Source organism: Giraffa tippelskirchi, chromosome 5, assembly GCF_054371585.1.
Source record: "Giraffa tippelskirchi isolate mGirTip1 chromosome 5, T2T-mGirTip1v1.2.pri, whole genome shotgun sequence".
Lineage (NCBI taxonomy): Eukaryota > Metazoa > Chordata > Mammalia > Artiodactyla > Giraffidae > Giraffa > Giraffa tippelskirchi.
The window spans coordinates 49,431,993-49,443,231 of NC_137279.1; the positions used below are offsets into that span (position 1 = coordinate 49,431,993).

Here is an 11,239-nt window from a genome sequence, read left to right on the forward strand (position 1 = left end):
CGCTTTCCCTCTCTCCTTCATTAGGGAGCCAGTGAGAGGTCCCCACCTGTCACCAGTGTGTGGGAGAGAAACCCCACACAGACGGCCGTGTGGTTTCTGCCTCTTCTGCCCCGGAGAGCGAGCCTTCTTAGCATTCCAGAAATCCTTAGGTGTGTTCCTGTGAACAGAGAACGGGCTGTCCCTGGACACCTGGGAGGGACCGCATCACTGTCTGTGTTGGACATGGTCTGGATTCTGGGTGAGTCTTTCTCTCTCACCTTGTACTTAGCTCAAGGTTTTCCTTTCCTACAGGCCAAGGTGGAAATGCTGGACAACCTGCTGGACATTGAGGTGGCCTACAGTCTGCTCAGGGGTGGTTCTGATGACAGCAGCAAGGACCCCATTGATGTCAACTATGAGAAGCTCAAAACTGACATTAAGGTAACAGGGCCCACCCTTTCTGAAGCATCAGACCCTCTGTCCCAAGAACAGTGGTCCCCAAACTTAAACATGCATCAGGGTCTCTTAGAGAGCTTGTTAAAACAGATTGCTGGGGTCCAAGGATTGACCGTCCTGATAAGGTTCCTAGGTGTTTCTGCTTGTGTTCCTCCAAGGACGTCAGAGCCTTCACCTGTAAAGAAGCACCTTGTTTGGGAGGCAGGCTTCCAAGTCAAGGCAAGCGCCTGATGGCAGCCATAATAAAGCTGTAGTGCCTGGATTCATGTTCTACCCTGCCTTGGCCAACTGGAGAAATTTTTGCCTTAGCTGTGAGATTGCCCTGGCTTTGAGCCTGGTCTCACATCTCACATATTCCTCATGTCACAGCCCATGTCCTGCTCTGCAGTGTGAGGAGGTTCAAGTACACTGGGATCTGTTCAGCCTGGTGTCCTGTGTTTACATAACTAAAAAGAGCCTTTGCTCCATGCTTAGGACAAAGTATAGGTTTTGTGTGGTGTGTGGGTGTATGTAGGGTAGGATACCAAACAGCCTGGTTCTTCATGAAGGGGTTTGTTAATGTCTCCATTAATGATTGTGAAGCCATTTAAGAGGCAATGAGGAGAACTAGAATTTATGCATTCTCTGAACTTTGGATTAGACTGTGAAAATACAAGTCCCATCACACACTCATTGATTTAGGCAGAGATTCCATTATTTGATGGTTAATTAGTGCACATTTGCTCTGAGCCACAATGTGCCTGTCCCTGAGTATTCAAATGGAGCACCCATCACCACTGTCAAAACCCCTAGAGTCTGTCATATCCTGGCTGCTTTTGGTTGCAAGTCTTGGCTGCAGGGTGTCTCCTGCCCTGGGGCTTTAAGTCATGGTTCAGTTCCGTACACACAAGCAAAGTCGTTTCCGACTCTTTGTGACCCCATAACGGTAGCCCGCCAGGCTCCTCTGTCCATGGAATTCTCCAGGCAAGAATACTGGAGTAGGTTGTCATTCCCTTCTCCAAGGTATCTTCCTGATCCAAGGATTGAACCCAGCATCTCCTGCTTAAGTTATGGTTAGGGGGACTATTACCTGAGAGCCAGCTAGCTCCTCATCGTAGAGGGTTCCCTGCTCCCAGACGGTGAGCCTCATGTTCCTAGCTCGCCTCATGTTCCTAGCTCTCGTGATGTCCCAAAGCATGGGGTTCTAAGGCAGGAGGGAGGCTGGGATCGTGCAGGCAGGTGAAGAGGCTGATGCCCGAGGAGGTGGGAGGGCCTGGAACACAGGCTGGCTCTCTCCCACCCGGGCTCCACGTGAGCCATGTATTACCTGTGCATCAGCTGAGCCTGTCGTTGTTCTCCCTGCCTCTGTGTGGCTCTCCTTGCTCTGATTCCAAGACGCTTTATTTCTAGGTTGTCGACAAAGATTCCGAAGAAGCCGAGATCATTAGGAAGTATGTGAAGAACACTCACGCAACCACCCACAACACGTATGACTTGGAAGTCATCGACGTAAGGCTCGCTCCTCCCTCTGCCCACTCTTGTGTTTTCCCAGCTCTTCCTTACCCATTCCTCCGATCTGGGCCTGGGTAGAAAAGAGTGGTTGGCTTTGCTTTAAATAACCAGAGGAAGTGACACAGTTGTTTGTGGGACATAAAAGTCCATAGTCTTGTGGTTTGGGGTTGGCTTTTTATTCTGTTTTAAAGGACATGTCCTACCTACCATTCCAAAAATCTAGTTCTAACCTAGTTTTGGAATCAGAACTGTTATGAGAGATCCAAAATAAAGTGCCTCAGGTGTGCCTCTGCTGCACACAGTACGGATTTTAGCTGCTGGTCCCTGCTGGACGAGACCTTGACTGGCCTGTTGCTGCATCCCAGCCTGATTGGAACACCTTACGTGCTGCAGAAGGCCTCACGTGTCCCAGCTCTGTCCCTGTGTCTCATCGGATCTTCCAGTTCCCCATAGTAACCAGTGGCTCCTTCCACCTCTCTCCTTTATGTAATACTCCGACCAGATCTTCAAGATAGAGCGCGAAGGGGAGAGCCAGCGTTACAAGCCATTTAAGCAGCTACATAACCAGAGGCTGCTGTGGCACGGGTCAAGGACCACCAACTTCGCGGGCATCCTGTCCCAGGGTCTCCGGATAGCCCCACCTGAAGCACCTGTGGTACGTGCCTGGCCTGGGAGCTATAGCAGGAGAAGGGTGGGCTCTGCCCATCTCTGCAGCCATCTCCACTTAAGCCCTCTGGGTACTTGTGTGGAAAGCACGTATGCCTCTGTGACCATGCGGCTTTGTTTAAAGATGTCGGTGCAGTCGTAGTGGATAAGGTGAGCATTGCTGCATGGCCCTCTCCTGGCCTCACTACCAAGCTGCACACAGTTTCTGGAACAGAGGAAGTGAAGTGTTTTCCAGACCCTGCTGTGAATGCTAATTGGGTGTGTTGACTGGCAGAGAGCACAGACTTTGGCCACGGGCCAGGCTGAGTCCCGACCTGCCTCTCCCACCTCCCAGCCAGGGACCTCCAGTCTGTTTCAGTAGAGCCCGACCAGACCCAAGTCAGACTGCTGTGTCAGCTGCTCGATTATAGATGTGACCCACCAGGCAGGAACTTAGAAAGGGTCTGTCAGGCCCCTTGTTCTGTACTTGCAGAAAGCGAGGAGCTTAATGACTAGACTCATTAGTGTGGCAGCAAACACTCTAACATCTCTTAACCCCATTTTCCCTTAAAGGAATAAAAAGTATAGCCATGTTTACCGGGTGTTCACATGTGCACACCCTGGTCTAAGAAGCCGTTAGTAGCTCATTTAATTTTTACAGCAGTCCCATAGGGTTCTTTTCTCCAGTTCAGCGAAGAAAGTGGGGTTCAGAGAGATCGAGTGACTTCTCACAGCCCCTGGGCAGCAGGCAGAGCTGGGATCTGAGCAGCCTGCTCCTAAGCACAGGCCTCTGCCCCCTGTAGGGAGCGCTGTGGGGGCCGCTAGTAACCTGTCACAACTGTTTTCTTGGCGCCTGGCTCACAGTCAGTGCTCCCATGAGAAGGTTTTCAGCTGTCCCTTTTCCATCCCTCCAGACGGGCTACATGTTTGGTAAGGGGATCTATTTCGCCGACATGGTCTCCAAGAGTGCCAACTACTGCCACACGTCCCAGGGAGACCCAATAGGCTTGATCCTGTTGGGAGAAGTTGCCCTTGGAAACATGTGAGTAACCCCAGCTCTGGGGCTGGTGGCACTTGATGGGGATGGATGGGGTGAGCTGCAGGAAGGAGTGTCCCCTAGCTAGGGGTGATCCTGGAAATACCCCACCACAGTTAAGAGGACCCACCAGTTTGGCAGTGGGTGAGTGTCAGACACCAGTGCAAGTTAAGTGAATGAGGGAGGCACAGAAATGCCTTACGAAACCAAGACAGGAAGACAGCCTGGCCTCAGGAACTGGCAGTTCTGTTCTTCCTGTGGACTGGGAAGCAGAGGGTGGTCACCTCATAGCCCCTGTCCCCCTACTGATATTTAGACTTCCTGTCTGAGACCAACTCAGGTTGAATTGGAATCTTAATCCCAGTTGCAGATTCCTAGCAGAGAAAATCTGATAGGCCCAACTTGAATTGGCTGCCCACCTTGGTCTTATCAACCATAACCCAAAGAGAGCAGGGTTATGTAATAGACCAGGAGAGGTCTCAGGGTCATGGACTGGACAGAAAGTTCCAGAATGGCAGCTACACCATAGCTCTAATCAGGCCCTTTCCTGGAAGTGGCCTTCTGGCAGTGATCGTTGGCACCAACTGTTCAAAGGGGGCTGTACCTTCCATGTCTAGAACCAGAGCAGAGGGGAGCTCCTAGCGGGAAATGTGGACTGGGCTCTCTGAGTGTTGGTCTCAGCAGCTTCTGTGGCCTTGCTCTGCTGTTCGTACTGTTGGTCTGAGAGCCCAGTGACCTTAGAGGCTCTTCTGAAACTACCTTCTCTTATAGGTATGAACTGAAACACGCTTCGCATATCAGCAAGTTACCCAAGGGCAAGCACAGTGTCAAAGGTAATGTGTTTCAGAAGCTGCTGCTGCAGATACCCTGGATGGCACAGGGAGGAGGCTGTCTTTCCCCCAAAGTCATAGTTTCTGTGGGTAGCTATTACAAGTTCTTTTTTTTTTTTTAACGTTTGACTCTGGCCACAAATGACCCTGGTTTTACAAATGCCATAGAAGAGTCCTGGTTCCAGCTCCCAATAACCAGGTGCACTGGCTTTGGGTTCTAACCTGACTCTTAGCTTCAGTATTGAGGGCCGTCTGGTGGCATAGTGGTACCTGGACCTTCTTGAATTGCTATAGCTCATAGCCCGTAATGATTTAGGATTTCCTTCTGCCTAGTTGAAGCAAGGGCTTTGGAATTCTACTTAACAGAAAGCAGGGTGGGGGCATTACTATGCTGATGAAAATCAGTTAGGCTGGAACTTGGTATATACCTACAGCTTTATGTATGGAAGAAGGACACAATATTGGGTTTTGCATGTCTTTTAAATGTATACACAGGTCTTTTAAATGTGTACACAGATCTCATCTCTCTGGAGCATTTTCGGCATGTTTCCACAAATCATATCACGTCTGCCTTCTGTCTTGCAGGTTTAGGCAAAACTACCCCTGACCCATCAGCTAGTATTACTGTGGATGGTGTGGAGGTGCCTCTTGGGACAGGGATTTCATCTGGTGTTAACGACACCTGTCTGCTGTATAACGAGTATCCTTTTACAAGTGTGCTGTGCACGCCTCAAGCAATGGTCTGGGGCTGTGGAGTCACTTACATGCAGCCAGTTCACCCAGGGGCGGGCTGACTCAAGACTGTCCCGTGGTGTGTCTCATGGGGAATAGTTCACCTCAGTGGTCTCCCCAGTCAGGATGAGAGACCCAACCCTTGACCTGGGAGGGTTTGTGGGGTGTGGCCACAGGCCGGCTTAGGGGCAGCAAGCACACCCTCCGTTGTGGAAGCGTTTGTACCTTGACACACTTCCTTTCCAGGTACATTGTCTATGACATTGCTCAGGTCCATCTGAAGTACCTGCTGAAGCTGAAGTTCAACTTTAAGACATCCCTGTGGTGAGCTGTGAGGTGTGCAGGCTGGTGACTGACGTGCTTTGCACTCATTGACCAGGCAGAAACCTCAGCTGAGTTGCTGAGGCATAGTAGCTTCACTCAATCTCCTTAGGATTTTATATGAACACTTGGTCACCTTTCAACGATTTTCCCCACTTTTCAAATCCCTTGATTGTGTTGGGCGGGGGAGCGGGTGGGGGGTTGTTTTGGGGTTTTTCTCCTGCCAGCCATAACCCTGGTAGGTACAACTGACAATAGAGGAAAGTTGGGGAGGGTCTTACTGTGTCTAGATTAGTCCAATGAAAGCCTTGCAAGCCACGTTAGAACATCTGCCTTACTGGTTTTCCCAGGGAAGGAAAAAAATAATCTTCTACCTTTGTTTCTAAGTATTCATCTTTAGTTTTGGAAAAATGTTAAGTGTTTATTTTGAGGTCAAAATAAAAACTAATTTCATACTATTTAAATTTCCTCTTTTTTTTAAAAAAATTTTGTATTTGTTGCCACCCTTTCAGCCTCTTGTTTTTCGGTGAGAAGTGTTGGGAGACCACAGGGAGGAGCTTTAACAATTTCTCTTACTGAGAAACAAAAGGCACTTTCCTTTTCTAGAGACTGTCAAATGTGGAAGCTCTTGGAATACATAGTAGTTTTAGGTTGCATTTGAAATTCTCAGTTTACCTCTGAGCAATTTTGTCTTCTAAATTAAGACTAGCATCACCAAAATACCAAAGGGCTAATAGTAATTCTGGATTAAAATGGAAATGGCCTCTGTCCTTATGTGTGTTTGGTCTCATTCTGACCGCCGATCTATTAATCTTCACAGTGCAAGGTCCACAGAGACTGTAGGGGGGTTATTTGCACCTGTATCCATGAAACCCTGGAATGTGCCAGGCAACACACAGCAGTGCCCAGTAGGAAAGCCCCGTCTGAGTAACAGAAAGCCAAGCATAGGAGACCATGATGCTTTCTCTTCAGTTTATCAGATAGTTAGCGGTGATAAAACCCGTGTCAGCATGCTCTTCCTTTCTGTGGAGTGTTATCTTATGTATACTATATTGCCTCCTACCACTACTGTGTGTTTGAGCATGGTGCTTATTAAATATTTACATTTAAGTTCCCTGAAAGCCAGGATGGTATCTATGACACTTTTAACCTTCTACAGAAAAAGAAGGGGAAGTGAGGGCTAGAAGGTAGAGTCACAGGCAAGAGAAGGCCTCAGAATGAGCTGTTGTCGCAGCCCCAGACTTACACAGGTGTTCTGGGTCAGACAGAGAACAGACGTCATTCCGGACAGGAAAGAAGAAAAACACATTTTCTGAGTTGAGTTACATTGAAGTGATGATAGCAGCAGGTGCAGCTTATGAACTGTGGCTGTGTGTCATGGTAGCCATGTTTGAGGCTTTCTGCAGTTAATAAAATTTGAGGGCCATACAAACCCAAGTTAGGGTGTCAGATTTCAGAAACGGGCAAACCAGCTTCATAACAGAGTCTTTATCCTTTATTTGGTGTCCTTAACTTTTGATGAAAATCCTTAGCACAGTCAACCTGAGGCCCCTCTCCTGGTTAGCTGGCCACTCAGTAATGCTCTCAGGCTCCCTAGATCCTGAATATTCTGTATTCTTCACCATTTTTTATCAGCACAGAGAAGGGCAATTACCAGCCCCCACCCCTCCCTGCACCACAGTACCTGATTAAACAATATTTTTAGGTCGGAGTGATTGCTTAATGGGTTTTCTATAGTCAGAACTGATTTCTTTCTTAAAGAGAGATTCTGATTCCATACTTTTCTGCTAAAAGAGGGAACCTGCCGTGTTATATTTCAGTATTCATATTTTTATTTTCTTTCTTCACTTTACAAAAATTCAGGTTAGCAGCTAAAATATGTGTAGTTAGTTTAAAATGTAAATCATACAGAAGCACAAGGTGCCTAGTGAGCCAAGGTGCAGCCCTGGGCCTCTGCTCTGAGCTGCCTGCCCTCCTGCCTTTGCCTGGAAATGCCCTTGGACGGCAGCAGCTGCCGGAGACAGCATTTGGCTCACGTTTCAGTCCACACTGTTCTGCACAGCGTGGCGCACGCCCATGGTTTAAATGTTCTGAGCAGAAGCACCACCCATCACTCCAATGTGTTAACCAACAGGTTTTGTATTGGCAGTTCTCTCTTGCTGCCCTCTTTTGGAGGCTGAGAACAGCTCCTCGAACAACCCTGTGACAGCACGCCTGTGAAGCTGCTATAGTGATGTGATGACTGGAGCTTTGCACTGGGGTGAACCCCAAAACACTGTGCTTTTAGGGTCCCCTGAGTTAAGCCCAATGGCAGCCTGGCCCCTGGCACATGCAGAGTGTGTATTCAGTGTTCACACTGAAAGCCCTATGACCTGCTCCAGACACCTTGTGTCTTCTCTCCATGAGGATCTGAATATCAGGGATAGGTTTATCTCCGACCTATTCAGCTGATTTTAATTACTCTTCTTGTCACCCAGCTACTTTAAGGGTTTCATATTTCCAAAGTATCATCAGTTCCTCTTCAATTCCCCAAATATTAGGAGTTGTTTTTTTAAAGGAACGATGTTTTAAGTAAGTAGACAGTGCTGGTGATGGGGACACCTGGGCATTAGCCCTATTCCGCCACTGTGCCTTTCTGAGCAGGGGGTCTCACCTTGCAGCAGTGGGCTTATGCCCATAAGTCAACTGGTTTTGCCACATGTCTCTTCACCCAGAAGTGGCCTCATTGAAGGTGGAATGGCTCCTAAAGCTGAGCCAGTGCCCCAAACGGGGTGAGGCTGCACCATAGGGCCTGTGAGATCTTAGTTCCCCAATGGGATCAAACCCTCACCCCCTGCATTAGAAGCATATTCTTAACCACTGGACTGCCAGGGAAGTCCCCCAGAATATGCTTTAGATCAGATTTCAACCTGTGGTCCTGGAAGCAAGGGCTGGAGTGGGCATAGCTCCTGTCTCTTGCCACGTGTGACTTCCCCTGGAGCTCTGCTGGTTTGGAAGTCCAAGGCCTGAGGGAGACATGCTTCCCTAGGGGCCACAAGAGTGGCTCCAAGTTGGAAGATTAGGCTGCCACTTTAGGGCTCTAAAAACCACCATCCCTACAACCAGAGAAAGGGGTTACTCTACTGGCTAGTGTGACTGATTACCCGGTGGGAGATTGGGACGCTGGACCTTGGAGGTGGAAGGACAGACAGTCTGCAGCCCAGGGGCTTCTCAGCATCACCTTGTCCATGGTGTAGTTGGTGGGGGGGGTCGGGGGTGGGCGGGGAGCTGCAGTCAGTGGAAGTCAGCAGCTGATGACAGTGGTGGGGCTGTTGAGGACCTGACCCTCAGGAACGATGGTTTGGGCACTTCACCAGGTCAAAAACATCAGCTAAGGTTCAGACTGAGGCCAGAAGAAATAAGAAAGAAGCTATAGGTAACAACTGTGGTTTTATGACCCGAGTATAAACAACTGAAACAACCAGGTAGGGGCCTAAACAACTGGCCTAAGTGGCCTGAGCCTAGGATTTGAGATGATGGGTTAGAATGGCTATAAATGTAAAATTGTTTATAAAGTGTCTATAAATGTCAATATGGGGCTTCCCTGGTAGCTCAGCTGGTAAAGAATCCGCTTGCAATGCAGGAGACCCCAGTTCGATTCCTGTGTCAGGAAGTTCCCCTGGAAAAGGGATAGGCTGCCCACTCCAGTATTCTTGGGCTTCCCTGGTGGCTCAGATGGTAAAAAATCCACCTGCAATGTGGGAGGCCTGGGTTCAATCCCTGGGTTGGGAAGATCCCCTGGAGGAGGGCATGGCAACCCACTAGTATTCTTGCCTGGAGAATCCCCATGGACAGAGGAGCCTGGTGGGCTACAGTCCATGGGGTCACAAAGAGTCAGACACGACTGAGCGACTAAGCACAGCACAGATGTCAATATGGGTGACACTTGTACCCCCAGGCCCCCCACCCCATACATAATTCAGTAGATCCTGAACTCAAGGGTACTGATGCCTGAGAACTGGTGGTGGGTTCAGCTTGGGGGAAGCAAGGTTTCAGGGCCCAAAGGAGAGAACCCCTGACTTTCCAGGGTCATCTGAGCCCCTCCAATCAGGGCTTTTTCTCTTGACTGCAGAAAGATGAATCAGGGCTTTGCTGGTGGCTCAGTGGTAAAGAATCCACCCACCAATGCAGGAGACACGGGGGCAGTCCCTGGTCTGCGAAGATTCTGCATGCCACAGGACAACTAAACCCGTGAGCCACAACTACTGAAGCTTGCACACCAAGAGCCTGTGTTCCGCAACAAGAGAAGCCACCGCCATGAAAAGCCAGTGCACTACAACTAGACAGTAGCCTCCACTCACCACGACTGCAGAAGGCCTGTGTGCAGAAACCAAGACCCAATGCAGCCATAAATAAATAAATTTTAAAAAGAGAATGAGAGAATGTCAAAAGAAAAATCTAGCCATTCTGAATGCCTGAAATTTGTTGGTACCAACCTCTGAGTTGCTCTGAGAATGTGTGTGCTAATTCCTATAAAGTATTTGGCGTGGTTCCTGACCTTGATATGCCCTCAGTAAACCTCAGCCATTATCGCTGAAATCCTAACAGATACCTTTGCCTGAGGTGTGAGTTGAAACAGGAAGCTCCAGTTTAAGAAAAAAAAATGAGAAACTGGGGCTTCCCTAGTGGTCCAGTGGTTAAGACTCCACGCTTCCACTATAGGGAGGCATGGGTTTGATTCCAGGTGGGGAAGTTTCTCATGCTACGAAGCGCAACCAAAAAAAGAAAAAAAGGAGAAACCAAGGAACAAGACTGAGGAATAAATCCTATGCTCGTTGGGAGCCATTGGACAGTCAGGAGGAAGTGAGAGAAATGTGAAAGTTAGTCACAAAGTTGTGTCTAACTCTTTGTGATCCCATGGACTGTAACTCTCCAGGCTCCTCTGGCCATGGGATTCTTCAGGCAAGAAAGTAGAGTGGGTTGCCATTCCCTTCTCCAGAGGATCTTCACCCAGGCATCAGGAAGAAAAGCCCAAGGTTATAAAGGTGACCTTATGCCCACCTCCTGAAACCTCACAGTGACACTGGCCTCCCCTTAGTGTGCCTTCCTCCTCCCTCCCTCCCTGTTACCCCCTCAACTGTAAAGGGACAGACGGCTCCTACAGTGCTCCCCCAGGCCCAGCCCTGCTTCCAGCCAGGCCTACTGGGGCTCAGAATAGCCCAGCTGCTGTCTCAGCAGATGGCCAGTCTAATTTTAGCCATGTGGTGCTCACCCAGAGACCAGGCTGGGCTGTTTAGATTTGAATAAGCCAGTGTGCAACTTTGGTTTGGAGCCAATAACAAAACTTTGAGTTGTTGTGATCTGTGTCTGCTCGTGCTTTACAGGCATTCCAGAAATATAATTTTTGAAGTATTTTGTTTTTCTAAACCAACAAGAGCCCAAACTGTAAAAAGCCAGCAGGCAGTCAAGCCTGTGGTGTGGTGGGAACCAGCCAGGAGACTGAGTGAGGATGGAGGGAGGTGAGAAGCAGACGGTGGTGCAGGCTCCTGCCCTGCTCCCCCAACGACAGGCAGGTGGCTAGGCCTCGGTATCCGGGGCACACCTACCCCTCAGTGCTGTCTTTGTCAAAACACAAAAAGAAAGCCTTAGCTTCCCAGCTCATCTCCTGGACCACTTCTGGTTGATGGGCTGTATTTTGATGCTGTGGAAGGACTGTGATCAGGAAGAAATTAACCACAGATGTAAACAAGAATGGGCTTCCCAGGTGGCG

The 11,239-nt window shown here is 49.1% G+C and overlaps 1 protein-coding gene across 4 annotated transcripts in view; it reads left to right on the forward strand.

Annotated features, from left to right (window-relative positions):
* Positions 1-5,948, forward strand: part of PARP1 (poly(ADP-ribose) polymerase 1) — a 41,595-nt gene extending 35,647 nt beyond the window's left edge. For all 4 annotated transcript variants that reach the window (XM_081491468.1, XM_081491469.1, XM_081491470.1 and 1 more), the window contains exons 17-23: positions 292-420; positions 1,825-1,923; positions 2,429-2,581; positions 3,486-3,613; positions 4,379-4,440; positions 5,023-5,137; positions 5,416-5,948. In XM_081491468.1, coding sequence (XP_081347594.1) covers positions 292-420; positions 1,825-1,923; positions 2,429-2,581; positions 3,486-3,613; positions 4,379-4,440; positions 5,023-5,137; positions 5,416-5,497 — 768 coding nt within the window. In that variant the 3' untranslated portion in view covers positions 5,498-5,948. The remainder of the gene's footprint in view (positions 1-291; positions 421-1,824; positions 1,924-2,428; positions 2,582-3,485; positions 3,614-4,378; positions 4,441-5,022; positions 5,138-5,415) is intronic.
* The last annotated feature ends 5,291 nt before the right edge of the window (positions 5,949-11,239 follow it).